This window comes from Sminthopsis crassicaudata, chromosome 5 (assembly GCF_048593235.1).
Source record: "Sminthopsis crassicaudata isolate SCR6 chromosome 5, ASM4859323v1, whole genome shotgun sequence".
Taxonomy (NCBI): Eukaryota; Metazoa; Chordata; class Mammalia; order Dasyuromorphia; family Dasyuridae; genus Sminthopsis; species Sminthopsis crassicaudata.
The window spans coordinates 83,140,688-83,164,318 of NC_133621.1; the positions used below are offsets into that span (position 1 = coordinate 83,140,688).

The following is a 23,631-nucleotide window of genomic DNA, read 5'->3' on the forward strand; positions in this document are numbered from 1 at the left end:
CAAACACACACACATCCCTCTCTGCCATAAAATCAAACTCCCTCTTTTAAAAAAATAATAAATAAATCCAACAACTGAAATGTTACTTAAGTGCTAAGAGTTGCCTGCAAGTATGGGAAACTACACATATTTTGCAATTGTAAAAAGAAAATAATCTGCATATGAAAGGCCCATATCCACCAGCAAAAATAAATTGAAATACTAGTAAAGCAGCTGACTTCCCATGTACCCGAATCACACACAGACACAAGAAGGCTACAAATCCCATTCATGAAAGAATGCACCACAAACATTAGCATTTATTCATTTCTTTTTTTCTTTTTTCTTTTTTTTTTTTTTAGCAAATGACAAAGACCCAGTTTTACCAGATTTACTTTTTTTGTTTTTGCCTAGGCTTAACATTACATATTTAAACAATTGTCAAAACTTACTAAGTTTTGCAGCATTCATGCACAACTAGAAAACATCCTTAATTTATTTCAAACCAGAAATGTATTACCATTAACGTATTAATACCTTTTTTAACTACTAAGTACTTTTAAAAAATTGAAATTTAAAAAAAAAAAAAAAAAAAAAAAGAAAGAAAGAAATTAAGGGAAAAAAAAAAAAAAGATGCATCCTGGAAATGTTAACTTCACAGCAGACTTAAACTACTACTTGGCTCACATTTCAAACAAAATGGAAAAGCAAGATTCATGCTGGTGTTAGTGTACATTTTGCCCTAGCACTACTAAAGGATCACTGTTCACCTTGGATTAATTTTAATAAAAAGCAAAGTGCATACAGAAATTTACAACAATTTTAAAGACACAAAAAAAAAAAAAAAAAAAAAAAATGGTCCTATTAATGTGGTCCCAAACAATAAACTCAAAAGTCTATGACAAATAGGTGCTTCGATGAGCCGTTTATAAATACTTTAGATTAGATACAGTTATACTGAAAGAGTTCTTTTGAAATCTTCAAAAAAATGTTCCTGTTAATCCTCAAATGGTGCTTGTAATAGCTTAATATTTCTGTTAAATGCGTGCGTTGAATTACTTGTTATCCAAGCGTAGCAGCTGCTCCTTACCATTTATTGTTAAGGACTTTAACTGGCCATCTTCTTCAACTTCTACTCTTTCTTGACCATTCTCAACAGTTCTGCAGGACAAAATTCATTTAAAAACCTTTATGGAGTATGTTTATTAAAGGAAGTAACTGCAACACAAATACAAGAAAAAACTAATCCCCATTCTTAGGTGACTGAATACACTATGATGCAACAACTATAGTAAGCCAAGTTTTCTGCCATGAAGTTTTCTAAGCTACCTTTCCTACCTAAAAAGATTCTTTTCCAAGTATGGATAAACTTTGGCTCAGCAAATTACAGGTTTGAAGATTAAACCACCTACAGAGATAATCTCCTAATCAAGAGAGATTAAAATTAAAGTAAAAATAATTTTAAAAAATAGAATTACTGTTCCAATTGTGTAAATCATTATACATCAATAACTATTTGTAATTCAGATAACAAATAACATCAAGCAGAAAGAAAAAAAAAGAAAACAGTTCTTAATAATCATGGACTTTGCCCCCCACCAAAACATTTTTTATAATTTTAAGACCTAAGTTTATCACTGAAAATAAGCATATGAACATAAAATTTGTTAAGACTGACAACAAATCATTGAGACATTTAATTCATAAGATAGTGGTTAAAATATAACTGTACCTCTTTGTAGTGATTTTTCTGCCATTTACTATTTTAGTTGTAGTTGATATGGATTTGAAGTTACCCATCCCACTACCACCAAATGACGTTGAAGAGAAGGAAGTAAGTCCTCCATGACCCACTGAACCAAATGAAGAAAATCCTGTATAAATAGAAAAGATATTACAATTATTAAAATACTGTTTCTATTAAATGATAAAGAGACAACAGCTCAAAAAATCCAATGTTACTCCAAGTAACAAGACTGAAATATTAAAGTCAATACAGCTACCACAAAACAAAGGATTAAAAATGAGCCTCAATTATGTCAAACCAGAAATAGTGTGGAAATGAATCAACTGTCTTAATTACAATGTGTCAATAGAACCTAGAGGTTTTTTTTTTTTTAAACTCGTAAGAAGAAAGATGCATTCTCTAGACTTGGGAAACCAAAGTCATGCCATTTTCACTAAAGGTCATGCTTTGTTATAAAAAATGCTTTTAAACTTGATTATTTTAATGTGAACATGGCTTTGTCCAACTGACAGTGTCAGATAGCGCACTATACTTCCTATTCTAAGCTGTGAACGATCCTCATCAGTATCTCTCTTAAACAGTATCATTTTCCTATTTTATTCTCCCAACATTTTAACTATAAAAGGATATGGGGCTATATACCGTGTAATTCTGTCCAAATATTTCAGAGACCATTAAAAGGGACAGAACAACTATAAGTTATTTTAAATTTTTTTTTATACCTCATATGGCTAATCCTAGCTCTAACTATAAATTAAGGTTAGGGGATTGTTTCTTCTATTTTTTTCCTCTGCTAATAATACACAATACAATTGAATCCCTTAATTTTTAGACTCATCATATTAATCATTGTACATTAATACAATTCAAAATGCATGAAAAGTTTTTTTTACAAGTCTCTTCAATTCACATGTAGGAAAAAATGCTCAAAACTTTATTGTCTCAACAACATAACCTAGAGACCAGGAAATATCACAAAAAAGGAGAAATTTTCTCTGGGCTAATTTTCCAAGGGTATGATTGCTCTCTATTGATATCAAATACCAAGTGTAGAAGATACATTATGCTTGTTATCTCAGCATCTTGGGCAACAACTAAGGGAGTAAAGAAATACTAACAAAATATGAAAATGTTTCTAAACAAAAGAAAATTTTGAAATCCAAATGTCCTTGGAGGACTTAGAAAATCTAGCTTTTTAAAACACTGTATTTAACCAAGAGTTTAAAAGGGGTTAAAAGGGTTAAAGTAAAAGGAAATAAGGCAAAGGGAACACAAATTACTAACAGTCCAAGTAGCAATCAGATAGATCAGGTTAATCATAAAAGGCTCCATTAGACAATTGAATGCACTTGTAGGCAAAAAAAAGTTTCCTTCTTGGTATGGGTCACATACAATCCCCCCCCCAAAAAAAAACTATCACTAGGCAACAAACCATTAACATACCAGAGAATACAATGGCTAGATTAGTCTACAAAATTAAGAAGTACACATAAAATACAGCTTTGAATCTTTTTTTTTTTTTTAAAGAGCATTGGTTCCTATTTATATGAGTATAAAATACCTGTATCAAATGAAGCAAGTCCACCTCCAAAACTTGGAAATCCACCAAAGGCAGAGAAAAAGGGTCCCGCACCTCTGCTTCTGTTTCCACGAGTCCCTCTTCGATTTCCAAAAAAGTCCTCAAATGGATCTTCTACAAATAAACACAAATTTGTTATTTATAAATCCCATTTAAATTACTTGATTTTTACAAATGGGTAATAAAAAAGTAATAAGAAATATGAGGCACTTTCAATTTCAATATTGTATTCTTTAACTGCTAAGGAAAGTAATACCATCATAGGAGAAGAAAAAAAAAAAAACTTACCAATTAGCAAAAATATACCTATACTAATAACTGTCATTAGAAAAAAATCTTTCCAAACAGCTCTTTTCTCTTACTGAGGATGAAAAATTCATAAGTTAGAACTAGAAAGTCATCATGAATAAAAATATTCTAATCTTCAAAGATAACCATAATCACTTAATATCTACAAAGCAAAACCCAAATGGATAAAGAATACCTCTTCAATTCTGGGCAAGCAGTTGAATCAGCAGCCTAATGAATTAAAACATTATTTTCAAACTACTGTAGATGGCACAATGAGATTGTTCCAGGGTGGGGTGGGGGGGTGGGGGAATAAAATCAAACCACTCTGTATTCCATTTGAAAAATTACACTGTTTTAAAACATCTTAAATAACACACCAATATGTACAAAAATAAACCATCAGACAGCATTTTTAGAAATGAATATTATTTTGTTGATATCATTGTGACCTTAACACAAAAATTTTCAGAGAAGAAAATGGCAGTCAAGCAGGATAAAGAGATTATTATGGTATATTGTAAGTGATGATTGTTACCATAAAATATAATGCAAAAAAGTAGTATGACATTAAAAAAAAAAATAATGGGCTGGTCATATACTGAAAAGGTAAAGGAGACAAATGGCCAGGATTAAAAATCAGTACAGAGAAAGACCTAGAAAGCCTGTATTGCACTTAAGAAGTTATAGAACCACAGGAACCAAAAAACATTCTGGACTGAAAAAAACTTTACTCTGGTGGGGAGAATACACACATCATAAAAATAAATAAAAATAATTCTGCATGACTATCTAATTACATACATATATACATTTATTAAATTTTACATAAAATTATTTAAATAAGAATTTCTTACAACCTTTCATTTAGTCAGATGAATATCACAAAAATAACCAAAAAACAAGACTATTATCAAGATTCATATCTATTATACAGTATGAAAAAACAAGCAGAATGGTTTCTGTAAAATCTATAGACTTCTATGAAATAGTTAAGTGAGCAGAACCAAAAACACTAAATATAATTAACAGAAAAACTTTATAATGATCAACTATTAAATGACTTCGGTTTTCTACTATTAGTTGTTGCCTATTAGGAGTAATACAATAATACAAGACAATTCTGAAGTAATTATGATGAAAAATCCTATCTACCTCTGTAAAGGGCTAAAACTCAGTTGATGCAGTGGAATCAGATAACAGAGCAATTAAGGCTAATTACTGATTGGACAATAACTCTATTAGCATATGCTTAGAAAATTCCCTTCTTAGTATTCCATGCTGGCTGCATCTTTTGGTGTATACAGAGAATTGTAGGAGGGATTAGAAGTAGAGTAAAATAAGTCAGCATCCATCCCCTTCACTTCTAGACCAAGAATAAAGACCAAGAACTTTTGCTTCTGGTGACTCCTGCTGATTTCGGTCTTCACACACCTCCAGAGAGATAACTGATGTAATCTAAACAGACTGAAGCATACTTTTTTAAACTTGTTCTTTTTTTCTTTCTTACTTTTTGGGGAGAGGGAAGAGAATTCTGTATTCTTTCACTATACAGCTAATATGGAAATACTTTCCATTACTACACTCATACGACTTAAAAAAAAAAAAAAAAAAAAAAAAAAGGCAAACAATTCTATATGAGACTGGGATTAAGTGACTTGCCCAGGGTCACACAGCTAGGAAGTGTTAAGTGCCAGAGACCAAATTTGAACTAGGGTCCTCCTAAATTCAGGGCTGGTGCTCTATCCACTGCGCTACCTAGCTGCCCCTCATTTGCTTTCTCAATGAAGGAAGAGGGAAGAAAAAATTTAGAGCTCAAAAATTTTAAAAATAAATGATTATATAGACTTTTCAAATAATTAAAAAAATTTATGTTACCTATTTCTATTTCTGTTAGTAGATTCAGGATATTTTTCAATGAAAAGCTATTCACATAGCACCTAATCATGTTTCTCAGAAACATGGAAGAAAATAAAAGGCTGTTCTTTCTTGGTTCTTGAGGAGACCAAGTGTGTGTGTGTATATATGTATGTGTGTGTGTGTGTGTATTTAAAGAAAAAATGTAAAAGAAGAAAACTAATAGCAAACCATGCAGTAACAATTTATCAGTTAAAGAAGAGCAAGGAGATTGGAGAACTTAACTTTAAAGCATGAGCACTATTTAGAAATGTGAAGGGCAGAATGTGATGGGAACAAGGAAAGAGATGTCAAAATTAGTATACTGTACAGTGAGGATTGTATAGATTGCTTAGTATATATTCCATCAACTGACTAAATAACAAAATGCATGTTGGGAAATAGTAGGAATTAAGATCATAGGTGAGCTATATTGAATTTATAGAAACCCATAAAAATCAGCGCGAATTGTTATGCACTCAAAAATGTTTTTGAAGAAGCCTAATAAGGATGTAGGGTAAAAGGTGTTTTACACAGTGAAAACACTGGACCAGTTGTAATTCTAATATACACAAGGACTTGTTAAGGATGCTAGAGATAACTGGGGGGGAAAAAAATTGAAACATTTGGTAACTGGTTGATGATGAAAACTAACAAGAATATAGTGAATCTACTGACAAAAAGGATTTATAACTATTTGTATTTACCACCCCTTCCTACCCCAATAAAGAGATGTTGGTTTGAGGTATTTTACCAGGAAACAACTAATATTCAGATAAATAAATAAAGCTTAAGAACATATGGCAGCAATTTCTGAATAAGCATAGAACTTAATACTTATTATTTAGGGAATAGATGAACCAACTATAAAATACTAAAGTAATGCAAGATTAGGCCATAAGAAATCATCAAGAATTCAGAGAAACTTACTGAGATTCTTATGAATTAATGTGAAATAAGCAAAATCAAAGGAATTTGTTTAATGACAAGGAAAATTCCAGTGGTTTTCATAACTCATTCAATCAATGCCCAAGAGGAGTTAATAGTAAAGTATGCTTCCCACTTACTGCCAATGGAATTAAATATATTAAACATTTTAAGATTTGGTCAATGTGTTTGTTTTCTCTGCTTGACTATATTTGATACATGAGATTTTGGTTGGGGCCTGTAAAATCAAATCACTAGTAAACGGTGACAGAAACATACAAAATATGTAAAAAAAAAAAAAAAAATCTACCTATGGGGAGATAAAAAGCTGGAATTTTCAATATGGGAGGTGTGAACATAAAACTAATAGATTTCTTTAAGAGTGGAAAAGTTATCTATGGGTTGAGTAAGATGAGAAGGGGTGCAAAAATTAAAACAAGAATGATATTCAAAAAAGAGTTAAGGGAAAGAGTAAACTAGAGTTTACAAAAGGAAGTCAGTGGTCAGAATGCTACACTAATAACTCTCTGAGCGAGATTCCATTAAAATGATAATAATGGAAGATTGTAAAGCATTAAAGAACATGGTGAATGGAGGGAGTAAAAAATATAGATCAAATTAACATACTAAGTAGCTAGTAAATTAAGAGAAAGAGATAAGGCTTAACCAGATTAAACTAGGTCTAATGGAATATGACAAGAAAAGGTTTAATCATGAATAGCTGAATTGGTAACTACAGGATTGAATCTATAAAGAATTTCAGGGCTTAGGAGTGGGGTTTTATAAAACACAGATGATGGCAAGGTCAAAGCTAAATACTTTTATGGACAGCTCAACATATCCAAAAAATGTAGGCTGAAATGAAAATGTAGGTTCATGAGAATTAAGGTTAATGAACTAGTATATTAAGAATGTCAAAGGGGTTCTTATTAATGTGTATTAAATTTGAATTCAAGTATAAGAGCAGGGGTTGGAAACAGGAAGTGAAAGCCTGTCAGATACCAAACTTGAATAAAAAGGAGAAATGATATGGACACTAATATATGACGATAAGAAAAATCTTCACTAGGTGATATAGATGGATGTTAAACTTACAAAGGCAATGCAAAACAATATATCAAGAAACATTTCCAGTATTTCTATCAATACCCTGTGATGGAAAGGACTGTCAGGTTCTAGAGAGCTAGATTTATGTAACCAATTAATGCTAGAAGATAAAATTAAAAGCAAAAGAAAACTTGCAGTTTCTTGAAATTGTCTTTACAATACAGTGGAGATTATGGATCGCTTGATGAAAGAGGAAGGCAGAAAAAAATATGAAATGGAAAAGGTAGGTGTGTGAAGAATGGGTTCTGCAAGTTTCTTACTCATAGGACACAATGACCCAAACAAACTAACACATAATGGAATGTGGGGTGGACATTTCAATTTCCATAGCTCAGGGATAATAATTTGGGAGGAGACAAAGAAGGGAAGAATATTCTAGAAACAGAGGCAGCAGGGAGCTTTTTCTAAGCACCTAGGGCAGATCTCCAGTTTGGGCTGAACTCATGTTCAATGTTATCCCATAAAAAGAATAAGGTGTACCCCAAATATGGACAAGTGCTTACTCGAAAGTTTCATAAATTTTTTCTAACATGGAATATTAACTCTTAGAAATAACCATAATTAAATTATTCCTGCCAACTATTAAAAAAATTAATTTTAATTGCTGTAAAATATCTGAAATTGTTAATAAAACTACTTTTCAGATTTTTATTGCTCACTTACCCCGACAAAACAAAAACATTTTAAAACATCACATTTAAAAACTTAAATACAAATTTAAAAACTTAAATACAAATAGCTGGAGTTAAAAATTCAAATGGCAATTTATATTTGTGCAATAAAGCCTATGAAATGTTATTTAAAACCAGGGGCAATTAGTTGGTATAGTATAGTATAGTGGATAGAGCACCAGTCCTGAAGTCAGGAGGTTCTGAGTTCAAATCTAGTCTCAGACACTTCCTGGCTGTGTGACTCTGGGTAGATCACTTAACCCCAATTGCTTCAGTAACAAACGAATGAACGAATAAAATAAAACCAATTTATTTCAATTTTACCATATAACAATCTATCCTTCAGAGTGGTATTTTCACTGTCAGGTAAAATTAACCAGTTCTGTAAATAAGCTTACAGTGACTCATTAAACAGAACCACAAATCTCTTGTACATTTATGAGTACAATCTCTATTACATTATCCAATTATGCTTACTATTTATACTTCATCTTTTTAAAGCTACTTGTTAAGTCCTTTTCATTTAAATCTCATCTGTTAAGACCTATTAGTACAGTGGGGAAAGAGCTGAATTTGGAATCAGAACCTATTATATCTTTTTTTCTGGTAAATATTACTTTTGTGTCCTTGGGCAATTTAAACTGTCTGGGTAGGTTTCCTAGGCTGTAAAATAAGATCAACCAAATAACCTCCAAAGTCACATCTAGCTCTAATAATACCACTGGTCTTTTTTCTTACAATTCAATAGGCTCTATAATGGAAATTACTTATACTTTAACTAAATGTTCAATATAGATTTTTTTTAAATGGGCTTTGCTACTCATTTGCCGTTTTATTTCTTCAGCAGAAGGAATCAGATGGGTGCCAACGAGTCGTATTCGCCTTGTCCATCAGAGAGAGACAGAAAAAGATAAAGACCTCAAAATAAAGGAGAAAATCTAAGAAACATCTGACACTGAAAGAGCATGGCTAATAAGAAAACTGTTAAGGAACTTTAAAAACCAGCAGGAATCATTGGACTTCCTAACACAAGATGAGACTAATGGACAATGGACTTATGGACATTTAAAAATTTTCAATTTATGATTATTTGATCATGTTATTTGTTATATACTTCTAGCATGTATTGTATTAACTATGTGCTTATGTAATCTATGTAATTATGTGTAATACCTCCCATATTGATGGATTTATGTTTCAAGGTCATGACCACCCTATGTTCTAAATCAAAAGAAAGGGGGAGATGTTAGTTTCTTACTAAGTGCTAATGAGATAATGAGATATTAGGTTCTTAGTTCTGGCCTTTCCTGGTAGTTTGACTTGTGAATTCCTAAGGAAGAGCTTGCGTGCTTGGGAGGAGCAAGCTCATTGGTTGAAGTGGTTCTTCCCAGAAGCCCTTGCATTATCCCACGCCCATTCTCTGGGAGGATAAAAGACAGCACTCCAGAAAGGAGAAGTCTCTGCACTACATCAGGCTTGACGGGGTTTCCCTTCCCTTGGTTTTAACAAATTCTTTTTAAAAATTCAATTCATAGAGGAAAAAAACCCATGATTTTAGAGTTTGAATATTAAATTGCTCTAGAGAAAAGTAAGGGGTTACTATGAAAGTGATTTGGATATAACAAAATTTATTTCAAAAGAACTTATTTTTCTCTGCATCCCCAATTTGTATTGTATTATTTGTATCTGCATCCCCAATGCCTATTAAATGACCTTATATAATGTTAAGCATTTAATAAATCAACTGAATATTTGAACATTTTGACAATTTTGAAACATTAATGTTTATCTATTAAGATAGCCAAATATAGTAGCTCTACCAGAAATAAAATATTTCCACAAAAGTATTAGTAATGTTCACATGAATATGCAAAATCCTGTTATTCTAAAATACAACGTATTCTGGTTTTGTGAAGTTAAAATTACCGAATACATTAAAAACAGATTTGAGATGAATAGTAGGTTCAGGGTAGCACTTTTCATATTAAGCAATTATATAACTAATGTAACTGTAGTTCCACATCTCAATGAGCTTTCACAGCCTAAAATTTTCAGTCTTCTACTATAGCAATAACCAAGAGGATGAAATATAGGTAATAGATTCCATTTGGCAACAATGGAAAGGTTACAAACTGCATTGTTTGGGAATGATTCAACTCACTTTTTAATGAAAAATAACCCCCAAATCCCTGGGTTAGTGAACTCAAGGATTGGGGATAATAAAAGCTTAATAATGGTCTCTATCCTACAAGGAAGAAGACAAAAGCAGCCAAGTTTGTGATAAGCTTTCTACTATTTTCCTTTTCTTTCTATTAAGAGTCACCTTTCACATTTTTGGATTCTCTCACATAATGACAGTGCAATGATAAAAGAAAATTTCTTTAAAATCGTTTAAACTTTTTTTTTTTGAAGATTATACTTTCTGTATTACTTTTTCTTGATTACATAATAGTAAGTAATAATTCCTAGGGATATATCATTAACACTTTTGAAATTAAACAGAAATTAAGGGATGATGTTGCAAACATCAAATAAAAATATTATTCAAGCAAAATAATATTGGAAAAAAAACATTAAGTGGGAAAAAATCCAGTTAGAGAAAGGTTACAAACTGCAAACTTTTGATATTGAATTCATTAATCTAGGCATAACAAAAATGCTAAGCAACAAACAACTTGGCATAATCCTCCTCAAATTTTTAGAGCTATTCCAAAAGTACACAGAATAAACTTCAACAAATGAAGTAAAATTTATGTTAAATGAAAAAGAATCTAAGTGACCAATCCTGACTTCAAAGAAGATCTTCCCTAGAGGTGGATGAGAAATGAGGAAATATTTCTTATTTCCAGACAATATCCCTTATAATAAAACAGCATTGTCTTGTGCAAGGCTCTATGGTGTGCACTTATGAAACAACAGAAATGTGAAACGGTGCCTGCCTTTAAAAGGCTGACATTCGATTAGGTAAACCAGTGGTCCTCAAACAAATAGGGGACCAGTTTACTATCCCTCAGACTGTTGGAGGGCCAGACTATATTAAAAATAATAGCTCATATTCTGTCTCCGCCCCTCAGCCCATTTGCCATAACCTGGCAGGCCCCTGAGGTAAACACTCACAAAGAACTAGATATGCAAGATATATTTAAAATAAGTAACCATGGATTCAAGTTGCATTAACCTAGAACTGAATCTTGAAAGGAGACAGGGATTCCAAACATGGAAATTATCAAGGAAAATATTCCAAAATAACAGCTAACAGTTTAAGCTAGAATTAATGGTATTCATCTAACTAAATGTAATGAGTCTATAGAACCCAAATGAAAAGTTACTTAAATGTTTAAAAGTTATTATTTTACCCTCCAGGTAATGAGAGACCAGATTTCCTAAACAAGGGGGTAAATATGTTAAGAATTATCAATTTGGTAACATATTGGAACATATAAAGAAGGTAGACTAAGAAGAATATTCTAAACAATCCAGGTAACAATGGAATACAATGGCTGTGATTCAAATATAGAAAGGCAAAGAGGGGAGAGAAAAGAGAGATGCATGTTAAAGTGAGAGGTTAAGTTTTTTGAAGCATTAAAAACATATATGTAAACTTGTATTACTTGTTAGAACCATAAATAACCTAAACAGCCTAATTCTTATAAAATGTAACACAAAGATAATAAGCTACTTGTTCATAATAACCCACTCTCCTAGTACCCAGATCAATGTTCTTCCCAGCAAACTACATTCCCTTCAACCAAAACATTAGGAGGTTGGAAAAGAGCTCTGCTGGGATAGGAGTTTGCCAGTACCACTAAGATCAAACCAATAAGCAACTATTTATCCACAGTGCCAATATTAGGTCTGTTAAGTACTTTTTAATGTTAAATGAGTCAAATGTTAACAGGAACAAAACACAAGGGATTATCTTGAAATGATTTCAAGAAAGTACTAATTACCTAAATTTCTAAATGAATGTATAGATTAAAAAACCAGAAGTTACAACTCAAAAATTTAGAAAAAATAAAAAATAGGGAACTATAAGATCCAAATCTACCACTCTTGGCTAAAAAGCATGATGGATATAGAATATTCTGGGAAATAAAGTTAAAATATTATAAATATAAATTATAGAATAATCCCCAGTATTTTAAACTCAACAACCAAAAGTAATATAGAAACTATTTAATCACCCTCTATTTCATCAACTAAATTTTCTTCTCTTAGAAAGCCATGCTAAAGTCATACTTTATAAATACCCAAAAACAATTTTTAAAAATTTCAAGTATTAGATGTTTTTTTGGGGAAAAGTAACACAGAAAACTTTCCATTTATGAAAGTTTAAGCAGTTCATTACTGAATAAAAAAAAAAAAAAAAATCCAGATCTTAATCTCTTGCCAGAAAAGAGCAAGTAAGTAAGCATTAAAGAATAAGGAAGAAAATTAGAACATGCTGCTAATAACAATTTCATTTTAGATGCCATTAGAAAATGGCCCACCCAAATTTTCTAAAAGAAACATTATGCAATAAAATAAAATGCTAACATTTGGTCTTCAATTCTTTTAAGAAAAGCTAAAATTTCAGAATATAACAATCTCATTTTAAAATTTCAATTTCTATGTAGTCATAGAGTAAATTTTTATTTCTCAGTAAGAATTACTTTTTTTATTGGAGAATTGTAACAGTTGAAGCTATTGTAAATTGTATTTCAGGCAAATTCAGGCATTATTCATTCATTCCCTCAAATACCACGTACTTCTTTATAAATCAACTAGGGTTTAATATGTTATATTTTAAAATTATTTTAAGTTATACAGAAACATTTAATAAAACCCTATACCAATTCACAATCACCACCCATAATTGCTTTAACTTTTCAAGAAACAAACTTAAACCCGTGAGCCCAAGATCTAAATGATTCATACTTGATAACAATTTAATTCAACCATTACCATGTGAAGACCTAGAATTCTATGATATTTATAATAAACGGTTTTTCTTGGATGTTGATTTTAAGTCAAATGATATATGTATACCATCATAAATTATATATGTAATACCGTCAAAGCTGAAGTACTTGCAGAAAAATATATGTGTACAATGCAGAGAGACATCAATAGTACTCACTGTGAAGTAAATTTTTCACTATTCTATTGAACTTTTGTTAAATAACCGCTCACTAACATACGTGCACACTGCCATCATCTCAGAGCAAGTTTACAGAGTTTCTTCTTGTTCCTGGGATGAACTCTAATTCTTCATGAAGATAATTACAGGTTAAGCAGAAAAGGAAATGTAAGTTTTAGGAAAACCAGCATCTGAGATCTTAAAACTCTGGTTCTGAGATGAATTTTTAAGTTCCCAAAATTGTGTTTATATAAGAATATTTTTTAAAAGGGAAAAGAAACATTAACTGTTTAAAAAAAAAAAAAAAAGTTGGGAAGCTACAATCACGTCTTCAATTCTAAATGCTCCCAAGTTTCTTATTCATCAGAGGCAGTTTCAGATGGCTTTTAGATGCATTTAGTAAACTAATCTTCTCTCTAGATTTAATAAAAGCAGCATATTCCTCAATAAGACTCATGTTATCATTGGATAGGTGGATGGGGAAACAACTTCTGGACTACTCTTTTTTCACGTGTCATATTTCCATGAAGATTTCTTAATTTAAAAACAAATGTTGGAAAAATAAAATATCCATAAAGTATTTCTCTCCACCAAAACAGAATTAAATCATATTCAGGTCAGGATCTGGAGATAGAAATGATCACTGAGAATTAACCCAATTATGTTAGTTTATAGAAAGGAAAACTAAGGATAGAAATTAAGTGGCTTCCTGCTAGAGGAAGAGGAAAAGAAGGGAAAAGGGCAGGGGAGGGAAGAACTATTTCCTTTCACGAAAAAGGGAACTGAATCATCAAAGATTAAATTACAAGGATCAGTTATTTTACATTATACAACAAAGCCCTCTCAAGCCATTATTATTATGATGCAGTAAAGATAACTCTTTACTACTTCAGAGTTCTTTCCAAAAAAAAAGAAAAGAAAAAAGAAAAAATCCACACCCACCCATAAACAAAGCAAAACAAAAAACTTTTTCTTCCCAGAGATCACCTTTTATTGCAGACATGGGGCAGACCTCTTTCCCACCCCCATTTCTAATCTGTGTTCTAGGGAACAAGCTAATGTCTAAAACAAAAAGGCTATAAAAGTGAAGGGCTGAGGGGAAGTAGGAAAATTCTTGAGCCTGAAATGTTTGGATTATGTGGCCTCTACCTCTGAGTCCTCATAGATGTTTATTTGCTTTTTTTTTTTTTTTTCCCTATTTCCTGGTGTTCTTCAAGGTAACTGAGGTTCCCTGTTTTTGTTTATTGCGTAAACGGGTTACAGAATTCTGTTAACAAGTATCTTATAAAACAAAAATGAGTCATCACCCATATTTTCTTTTAATGTTTATTGTTAAACCAGTAGTGCCTCACGTTCCGCCTCACTATGTTCTTCCTCGCTGAGCAGCTCTTCATATTCTTCGCTGAGCTCTTCCATATCCCCATAATAGGGAAGCCTTTCACTTGCTTCTTCTTCACTAGATATAACTTCCAATTCCTCACTAAGCACTTCCCCTGGGCCCCGACTGTTCACCTCACTTGGTTCCTCTTCACTAGAGATAACATCCAGTTCCTCACTGGTCAAATCTTCAAAAAACTGATGTCCTGAAACACAGAGCTCATCCTCACTGGACACCATATCCAAAACCTCACTGCTATCTTCACTGGTAATTTCGTCAAACCCATCACTTTTCTCCTCAAAACCAGGCTGATCTAATTCCTCATTAGCATCCAAATCTTCACTGGTCAGCTCGTCGAATCCTGGTAGGGTAAAATGACTCACCATATTAATGTTTATTCATGGCTTAGAAAAATATAACATTAAACTATCTCAGATTCATAAATGGATTGTGTTTTCAAATGACCTAAACTCTCTCCTGTATTTCTCTTCAATTCTTATAATCTTTCTCTAATTCATTATCTTATTTATTCCCAAAGCTAAAAAAAAAAAAAATTAACATTAAGGGGAAATGTTTAAATAAAAAGCCACTGTGAACACTTGAGCTCATAAGCATCTTTAAGATTAGGATCCTTATGCCTGCCTTCTTTAATGTGTTTAAAATCAGATGATAATTGCAACTAATATAACTAACTATATTAACCCCACCCCCAAATTGTATGGGAAAAAAATGTGGGTTCACAGTAAGGAAAATGTCTAATTTACTTTATTGGTGCCATCAATGACATATTAAAATATTTAAGTGGCTCAACCAAGTTGTATAAAAGTATGGACATAAAGCTTTAAGTTTTAGTCATCTATCCATCTAATCTACTAACCTCCCCACAAAGGTAGGTAGTTATAGCCACACCCTGTTAATCAATTTTCTGAGTTCATCTTAAAGCCAGGATATGAATTTCGAAGCTCTATAGGGAACCTATTTCCCTTATCAACTTTTGAATCAAAGTTCATACTAATGTCTACCCAATTTTTTACTGCCATAAATTAAACCCTCTTTTATTATTTTGTCCTCAAGAGTTACTACCTTCCACCACGTGTAACATGTCCTTAGACATCAACTATATCCCTTTCAGGCTTCCCCTGGTTTTTCTACCTAAATCTATTCTAAGATTTTGAACCAAAAAAGGATATTGCTTTTGTGCCTAATCTTGTTAATTTTCCACATTGGTTATGATGCAGGGCACCTAAACAAGAAATAGTATTCTAGGTGCTTATAATCTAATAAAAAAATGTGTCTAATAAAAAGTGTGTCTGGCATCATCACTTTTGAAATGAACAGTACACATATGTACATACATACCAGAGCACTAGGAATAAAAGACTTCAAAAATTATTTTGTGTAATTAAGATTAAAATTCAGTTAGCTCAAACAAAAAACATAAAAATAAAAACAAAAAACAAAACAAAAAAACAGCAAATTCATTAAAGAGCTTTATAGATAATCTCCTGCATCGTGGAAATAACAAAAAGGGGGGGAAAAAGCCCAATTTCAAAATAAAGCTGAGAATCCCTGAATTCACCCAAATCTACACTAAACATACCACCAGCAGGACGGACAGTTACTTCATACACGTGGAAGCCATCAAGCATCCTCTTTTCCCTTGCGTAAATCCTTAGTGACTGAAAATGGAAGCCACCTAGAAGACCTATAAGAATGGAAGAAGTGTCACTGCCAAACTAATGTAAGTCATAAATATAAAAAAGGAGCAGGCAGTGGTAAGATAACAAAGAGGTTTTGAAAATGAGAAGTTGGGAAATATTAAGACTTCCAAAAAAGATATTTAAGAAAAAGAGTGCCTTCTATTACAATTTTTTAAATTGGCTAATTTTTGAAAGCCTTTATTTACATGTAATATAAATTCTCTTTACTATCAACTTTTTCTTATAAACAATATTCATACGTAAAAACACTAAGCTTCCCTAGCAATAACCATTTTTAATTTAAAAAATCCACATCTGAAAATTACTCATGAAAAATGTTACAAAGAGGTCTATTGAGTCATAACCTCTTTTTTTCTCCTAAAAGATGGGGTTTAAATAAAACCCATCATTACTGAAGGATACTTCCCACTCTTGTTATCATTAAAGAAAAATCATATTCAACAAGTCTAAAGATAGAATCAGAACTAAAAATTACCCTACTTCCAAGGGAAAGAGTTAAAATTACCTCCCAGAGAGGAGAATTCAAAGTATTTTCACAAAAATTAGGCCGCCTTCTCCTTAATTACATTAGATACAGTCCATCCAAAAAAAAAAAAAAAAAAAAAAAAAAAAAAATCTAAAAATTCTCTGCCCTTACTTTCCTTTTCCCCTAAGAAAAATGAGCAGCATAAGTACTAAAGACAAGCAGGCTAAAGCTAAAAAATGATTAGCTAAAGAGAGCAAGAAAGAAAAATACTGACATAACAATTAGCAAGCACTAGTTCTAGTATTTCTATCATCTATTTCTAACAATTTCTTGTTAAAACAGAGTTCTGACTTCATTAATTATGATGTGAAGACTCATACATTGGACATTTAGATTATATATAAATTTATACTTGCAATCAAAACTTCTAGACATAACCATAAAAGGTATTACAAGCACAATCTGCTAATGGCTGCTGGGGATCTAATTCTGATCAGCAGAATAGATTCCTTCATGTGAAAGGATGATGATACAAGGAGACTGAGACTACATTCTCTGACCACCTCTCTCCTCTTCCCTCCAATTTATTTCATTCCCAATTCACAAGCAATATTTGTGTTAGTAAAGGCTTCTTTGCAATTCCTTGAAATATATTATGATTCACAGGTGGGGAAGGGGGGGTTCCAGACAACTGGTCCCTTAACTAGTCCTTAGTAATAAGGATTAACAAGATCCCCATATATTCACTTTGCTTTTCTTGCCACAAATATCTGCCCCTTTTTTAGGTATGTACTTGGTCTTTAGCTGTTATTTGTGTAAATGAAAATGGCAAACAATTACTATTGTTTTCCCTATCAGGTTTCTTGAAAGTGTGGGATGAGGGTGAATGATGGAATTTTTTGCCATCCCCACACGATATATTGCAGAGTTGCACCATAAATAAAACCTATTACCTACCCGAAGTGCTGGTGATTTAATTCCTCTTCTGTGCCTACGATGGGCAGGGGGCTCCACTTGTTTTCCCCTATATTCTTTGTAGACAGAATTGCTCTTCTTGTTTCCCTCCTGGGGGGAGGTCCAGATGGTGATCACTTTCTCCAATCAGGCTCCGGAGAAATGAGGGGGAAACACAGGGTGTATTTCCCCCTTCAATGAGCCAGAAGACAAAAGTGGCTGTAGCAGCACAAATTTCAACCCTGACCTCCAACATAGGCAGTGCATGCATTTAACACCCTGATAGTTCAAACAGCCAACTAGAAAACGGGGAAGAAACACTACAGCAAAATGCTGACATCAAGGTACCTGACAAGCCTTGAAGGATAGCCAAAGCACAGTTCTTTGAAGAATAGGCGCTTAGTAAATGTTTCTTTAATAGTCCAGGCACATGTTAAAGTAGCAAAGATGAACAAGAGATCTATGTAATCGTGAAGCCCATAATCCTAACCAAGGAAAAAGCAACCTAATCAAACACTACCTCTCCTTACAAAACTATTTTTTCACTTCAAAGAATCTGCAGGATCTGCATTTGGTGATCTTTCCCACCCTCCTTTTCACAAAACTGGACCCAAAGATCATAGTACTCCACACTTAGAAAAAAAGAGGATTATTGGTAGATTAGACTAAAATTTCTTCTGCTTCTAAAGAATGACTAAAAGCCATCACTTATGATTTCTATACATGGCAAACATACACTTAGCTTAAGAACCAGTTTTCCAAATGGGCACCAACATATGTACGCAACATCTCAACCCTTAAGTTTTCCCCATTTAAGCTGGCAAAAGAAATTTAATTCTTATTTTATATTTTCAACTATCTTAAAGAGATAACGACTGTTATAAAAAAAAAAAAAAAAAAAAAAAAAAAACCATGAGAAGTCTCTATAACACAAACCTAAAATGACAGTAAGAAATATTCCATGTATTTTAAATAGAAAAGCATAATTCCAGTTAAATGGAATATCCTGATTAAGTAAATCTTAAACACTGTTAAATTTTATATAGTGCCATCATACCAGGAATACAGTACCATAACCAGTAGCTTACCAAAGAAGTCAAATGAAAATAGGGTCCCTTCCACCAAAAAATTCCCTGAAGACACATCTGGTTCCGGAATGTGAATCCATATTCAAAGGATTTCAAAATGACTTCCACCTGTAGAAATGGTTAAGAAAATTATGTTTTTAATTATCAGCCTATTGTAGCTATATAGTCTCTCTTAGGAAGACATAGCAAAGTCCAACATGGCATGAGAGTACATTTAGTCAATTCGTAACCTGGGTTCTAAAGCACACACAAAAAAATTCGCTTGTACAGGTTGTACAGTAATAAGATTTACATTTCACAATGGAGGGAAAATACATTAATCTTGTTAACTTCTATAATGCAAAACTCTCACTTTAAAAAAAAATATACTGAAGAGGAGACTCATGAGTCATGGTCACCACTACAATACTGAGCAAACTTAAGGAACAATATTTTCTGCTATCTTTTTAGAATGTAACTAAGACAAACCATTATGTTTCTGGTTTTATTCCAAATAGCATAGATTTTTATACCATCTTCATTTATACTGGTTTATACATCATTGATTTTATACTTTAAAGAGATAATATTAAAAGATCAAATAATTTGTCTTCAGAAAGGCCTTATTAAAATTCACATGTGGATCAACTATGATAGACATCTAAGATAATTCCAATAGACCACAGATGAAAAATACCATCTACATCCAGAAAAACTACAAAGACTGAATTCAGATCAAAGCATAATTTTGCTTATTCTTTCTCATGTTTTTTTCCCTTTTTGTTTCCACTTTCTTTTCACAACATAACTAATAGGGAAATATGTTTACGATGACTCCACACATGTATAAACCTACATCATCAGATTGATTGCTGTCTTGAAGGATAAAGGAGGGAAGGAGAAAAAAATTGGGACTCAGTTATTCAGTCAGTTAAGGATAGAACAATCTACATCAAGAAATGAGGTATTTAGCAGGAAGAGTGAAGGATGGCAGCAATGTGTGCTGGAGGTGCCACAGGCCAACAATTATTGACTTGGTTTTGACTAGATGAACCATATTTAAAGAATTAGCTTAATAGCATGAAATAGGAGTCATCAAGCTTACAAGTTAAATTAAGAATGTGTAGTATTATATATTCTCTAGTTTTCTATAGTAATTTTCTTCTTTTAAAGTAACTGATCAAAAATATTAAAATATACCATATATTTCTCCCAAAGAAACTTGAAAATCACATAGACATACAAAAACACACACACACAAAAATCTGAATTGAGAGAATACTACTCAATGCCTTTGTACAACTGAGCGACTTTAGGTTTGTAAAACATTTGCGTCTTTTTGGCTTTGCTAAGCTTTCTTTCCCTCTTTTCTTAATGTTTTATTACAAGTAATAGCTCTCTAGAAGGTAAAGATAATTGGAAAAGATGATGTAAAAATTACACATATACAGATACGTGTTACATGTGTGTTAAAATCATACTGTGCATATTTCTACCATTTCTCAGTGGAGGTAGAGAGCATCTTTTTTTAATAGATCCTTGGTAATTGGTTTGAATGTAACAGAATGTAACATTATTGTTACTATGTCCATTCTCTTGGTTCTCATTTCATTTATTATTTTATGAAGGCCTTCCATATTTTTCTAAAACCAACCTAATCATTATTTCTTAAAGCACTGTAGCATTCCATCATAGTAACTCACATAATAACAAAAGTTTAAAGGATAAAAATATAAACACTGGCTATGTAGATCAATATTTCTAATACTTATTTATATATTTATAACCATGGCACAAATGAGCTCAAAAACTTTTTTTTTTTTTTTTTTTTTTTTTTTGGTCTTTGCTCCAAAGACATGGAGTAGCAATTTATCAATTCTTCTTTGGGTTCAAACTTGATCATTTATACTATATGTTCAGCTCTTGATGTGTTTTTCCCTTAAGAAAATTTAGCTTTCATAAACTATTAACAGTAAATTAAATAGAACTTTACTGTCACTATTACTGAAAATAAGAATAAAATATTCAAATCAAGAGGAAAAACAAAAAAACCCCTGTTATTTTTGGTGTGAAAGATCTACATACCTCCTCCACCTGAACCATTTAGTCCTTCTTTTCCATATTTGTCATAGATGTCCCGTTTTTTGGCTAAATAGTGGGGGAAAAAAATAAAGCTGAGATACACTTATAGATTCATAATCTTTGCCTCCTCAAAGAGGAAGAAAGCAATAGCAAAGATACTTACCCAATCATATGCCATTGTTAAGCATCCATAAACAAAGCTTTTTCATAGCACCAAATTTTTCAACAATTGGTATAAAAGTCAGAAAGAAATAAGTAGTCAAAGGAAAGAAACAAAACCATAAAATGGATACTCCACTTCAAAAAAACTTCAAAATACTTTACATAAATTATAACACTAACCCTGTAAGATAGGTAATGCAAGTTATTCTTATTCTCATTTAAAAAATACAGATAAATATTCTAATTTTAAAAATAGACAATAATAGGAATTATATTAGGCATGAAGAGAAAAATGAAATCAGTCTTCTGTACTAAATTAGCTATAATGCTTTTAAATCAGATATTAAGGATTCCAGTTCCCCCATTTTACCAACAGCCTTCTGTTTCTCAAGCTAGGAAACAATGGGAAATGTCTCATTGCTGGAAGAGCTGTGATTAGACAAAAATGCAAATTCACAGCTGATCAAAAACTTTGCTGTCTCAGCAACTCTAAAAAACGCATGGAGAATTACTAAAAAGATTACATTATAACTATCCCAAGGTAAATAACAGAAAGAAAAGGCTCCGCCCATATACACAAAAGAATTTGTATCAATTTTACTTGGGTGAATAAAAAGAAATAATACAAAATGAATGTTTAACCATTATTAATTTAATAACGATAGTACCGTCATTCCCTCAATAAACATTTTAGAGGAACACACTTTTTAAGGTATTTATTTCAGGGATCAGGGGCGAGGTGGGAAGAGAGGGAAGTTGGGGATATTGGGGAATTTTCAAATAACTTAATTTAACAAAAGGATCTTCAAGCAAAAAGACAGTGTATTTCATATTAGAAATCTTTAAAATAAAGTATAATCTTTTACATCTCCACAAAATTCCTTATTTACTTATTAAATGTATTTGGATTTTAAAATAATTTTACATCTTTACAAACCAAATAAATTTAATCATTTTACTTTAGATAATTCAAACTTCTATGCTAATAAGGGAAAATTTTAAAGTAACAAACAAGCTCCCTTTTCTTAAATAGCTTATGAAGTATTAGAAAAAATTTATATATATACACAACACACATATATAGATATAATCCAAAACATGATAAATGCATCAAAGCTAATAAAGGGCTATAATAAGCATTAGAAGAAAAGCACAGTACATGATAAAAATGTTTCTCCCTTCCCTTTAAAGAGGGTGTGTTTGTTTTTGTTTGGGGGAAGAAGGGGGGAGAAGATGTGGCCTTTCTTTGTTATCTCCAACACTTAGCATAATCCCTGGCATATAAAAGGCACTTAATAAACTCTCATTGCCAGACTGATAACCCTAGCTTCTTCTAGAAGTAAATGACTTTTATTTAATTTTTTTTATTAAAGCTTTTTATTTTTCAAAACACATGTATAGAAAATTCTGTGACATTTGCTCTTGCAAAGCCCTGTATTCCAGCTTTTCCTTCTCTTCTCCCACCCCCCCTCCGCTAGATGGCAAGTAGTTGAATATATGTTAAAGATGGTAGAAATGTTAAATATAATATATGCATACATATTTATACAATGATCTTGCTGTACAAGAAAAATCAAATCAAAACAAACCAAAAAAAGATGCAAGCAAACAACAAGAGTGAGAATGCTATGTTGTGAACCACACTAGATTCCCATAGTACTCCCTCTAGGTGTAAATAACTCTTCATCACAAGATTTCTGGAACTGGTTTGAATCATCCCCATAGTTGAAGAGAGTCATGTATATCAATCAGAATTGCTGTTATCCTGTACAATGATTTCCTGGTTCTTATTGTTTCTTATACAACATTAATATTCCATAGCATTCAGAAAATCACTTTCTAATCAAATTATATCAGACCAGGAAAGATTGTGGTTAGATCAACTTGTATAGAGTTGGTAACTGGCAACAACTGAGAACCTAATTCAATAAAATCCCCATTTATTCAGTACCTAAGAAAAGGACACACACACACACAAAAAAGTACAAAGTAGCATAGGAGGTAAAGAAATAAACATAGCCTTAAGAGATTTTCCTCAATAAAGACACATGATACAGATCAGGGCCATTATTAGCCACTTTTCTATTCTAAACTTCCCTCCATCATCTAAGGACTAATCCTAGTATACTCACTCCTCTTTGAGTATGCTGGGAAAGGATAATGTGCAATGAGTTTGAGAAAAGGAGACTGGAAAGGACTAGAAAGATGGGCCTAAGCTAATCCTGAAAGAAACTCAGAATTCTAAGAAGTAGAAGCAGAGAAGAGCAGGAGAGGAGTATGGAAGAAAAACCTACAGAAACCATAAATGGAATAACATGTGAGAAGAATGGAGAGAACTTATATAAGCATATTTCTTGGGAACCTTTAAACATATATGAAGCTTATAATGAAAGATACAAAAATCCTTGATGTAAATTTTATACATTTATCTTAATATTCCAAATGTGAAATTTAAGAATTTTCAAACTGATGGGGGTTGAAAGATTCC

At 32.1% G+C, this 23,631-nt stretch overlaps 1 protein-coding gene across 1 annotated transcript in view; it reads right to left on the reverse strand.

The window, feature by feature from the left end:
• Positions 1-267: 267 nt before the first annotated feature.
• Positions 268-23,631, reverse strand: part of DNAJB6 (DnaJ heat shock protein family (Hsp40) member B6) — a 58,461-nt gene continuing 35,097 nt past the window's right edge. Inside the window, 8 exon segments of the mRNA XM_074267312.1 lie at positions 268-1,140; positions 1,712-1,853; positions 3,288-3,419; positions 18,921-18,939; positions 18,941-18,977; positions 18,979-19,011; positions 19,013-19,028; positions 20,985-21,047. Of these exon segments, the coding sequence (XP_074123413.1) occupies positions 1,035-1,140; positions 1,712-1,853; positions 3,288-3,419; positions 18,921-18,939; positions 18,941-18,977; positions 18,979-19,011; positions 19,013-19,028; positions 20,985-21,047 (548 nt within the window). The 3' untranslated portion in view covers positions 268-1,034.